Consider the following 1,118-nt stretch of genomic DNA (forward strand, 5'->3'; position numbering starts at 1 on the left):
ACTTATAAAGGAAATCTTTTCTTTTTATGTGCATGATGCTTCAACCTTGGTTCTACAGAGCCCCATTAAATAATGATAGATGTTACAATTGGACATTATGATAGTGGTACAGAGATTAGAAGTCAATATTTCATCTTCTGCAAGAGCCTGAAAATGTGAATATCTTAAACTTTTTTAACAACGTTATAAATCTTATACTTATTCTGGTTGGCTTACATGCATTGTTGCCCATAGAAACACTGTTTACTCTCAAACTGGAAAACGGCCATAAAAGAGTCATTTCATAAAGTTTTCTACCTCCAGCTCCATCGACTTTCATTTTTCTCAGGCAGAACCAAGGCTTTTTACATTTCCAAAGCCCCGCTTCCTGAGCCCTCTACGCAGGGAACTGCACCCTGCAGGGGCCTCGCCTCTGTATCAAGGTGCTCTGGAGTCCATTGGGCTCCTGCCCGATGGACACTGAGCTGGGCCATTCCTACTTCTTCAGCCTGGTGTTTTTCCCTTCGGGCTCCAGGCCCACTTAGTTTAGCACAGTCTAAGCACATAACCAAGCTGTTGCACTGGCCGGAGCTCCCATACCCCTCAATTACTAACCCTCTGCTATTTTTTGCCACGACAGTTATGCGTTTCATGCTTCAGCTATTTCTTTGGCTGCAGACTAAATGGCCCTGGAAGCACTGGAAGGACAAGCATGAGCCAGATGAGAGCAAAGCAAGAACTAGATGGAGACAGAGCTCGAGGAGCGATGCTGTGCCTGGACCGAACAGCTTGTCCAGTGCGTAGGGCGCCAGCCTGTTGGAGCTGAGCCCCTGGCTCCCCCACGGACGTCCCACGGGGCCCCAAGCATATCACTTAGGGCCAGACCCTCAAAGCCATTCAGGCACCAAGAGCCTATGGAAAGCCGGCACCAGGTGTGGACCCTAGAGACAGGAAGGGCCATATCCAGGGACAGAGGCCAAAAGCCCATGTTCACAGTGCCCAGGATAGAAGCCCAGGGAGCTCCAGCCGGGCCTGAGCAGGGGGCTCCTGGGGGACTCCCCAGCACCTTCACCAGGCAGCACACTCCCACCCCCACCTATCCGCGGGGCATGCCGAGCAGTGGCCCCGCCCACACCCAT

At 51.3% G+C, this 1,118-nt stretch overlaps 1 protein-coding gene across 1 annotated transcript in view; it reads right to left on the reverse strand.

Moving 5' to 3' along the window:
- The window catches only part of SLC25A20 (solute carrier family 25 member 20), a 15,990-nt gene extending 15,143 nt beyond the window's left edge, over window positions 1–847 (reverse strand). The window contains exon 1 of the mRNA XM_019504586.1: window positions 755–847. Within this exon, the coding sequence (XP_019360131.1) occupies window positions 755–847 (93 nt within the window). The remainder of the gene's footprint in view (window positions 1–754) is intronic.
- Window positions 848–1,118: the final 271 nt, after the last annotated feature.

The sequence above is a fragment of the Gavialis gangeticus genome, unplaced genomic scaffold, assembly GCF_001723915.1.
Source record: "Gavialis gangeticus isolate Ggan-Ray unplaced genomic scaffold, GavGan_comp1, whole genome shotgun sequence".
NCBI classification, from domain to species: Eukaryota; Metazoa; Chordata; order Crocodylia; family Gavialidae; genus Gavialis; species Gavialis gangeticus.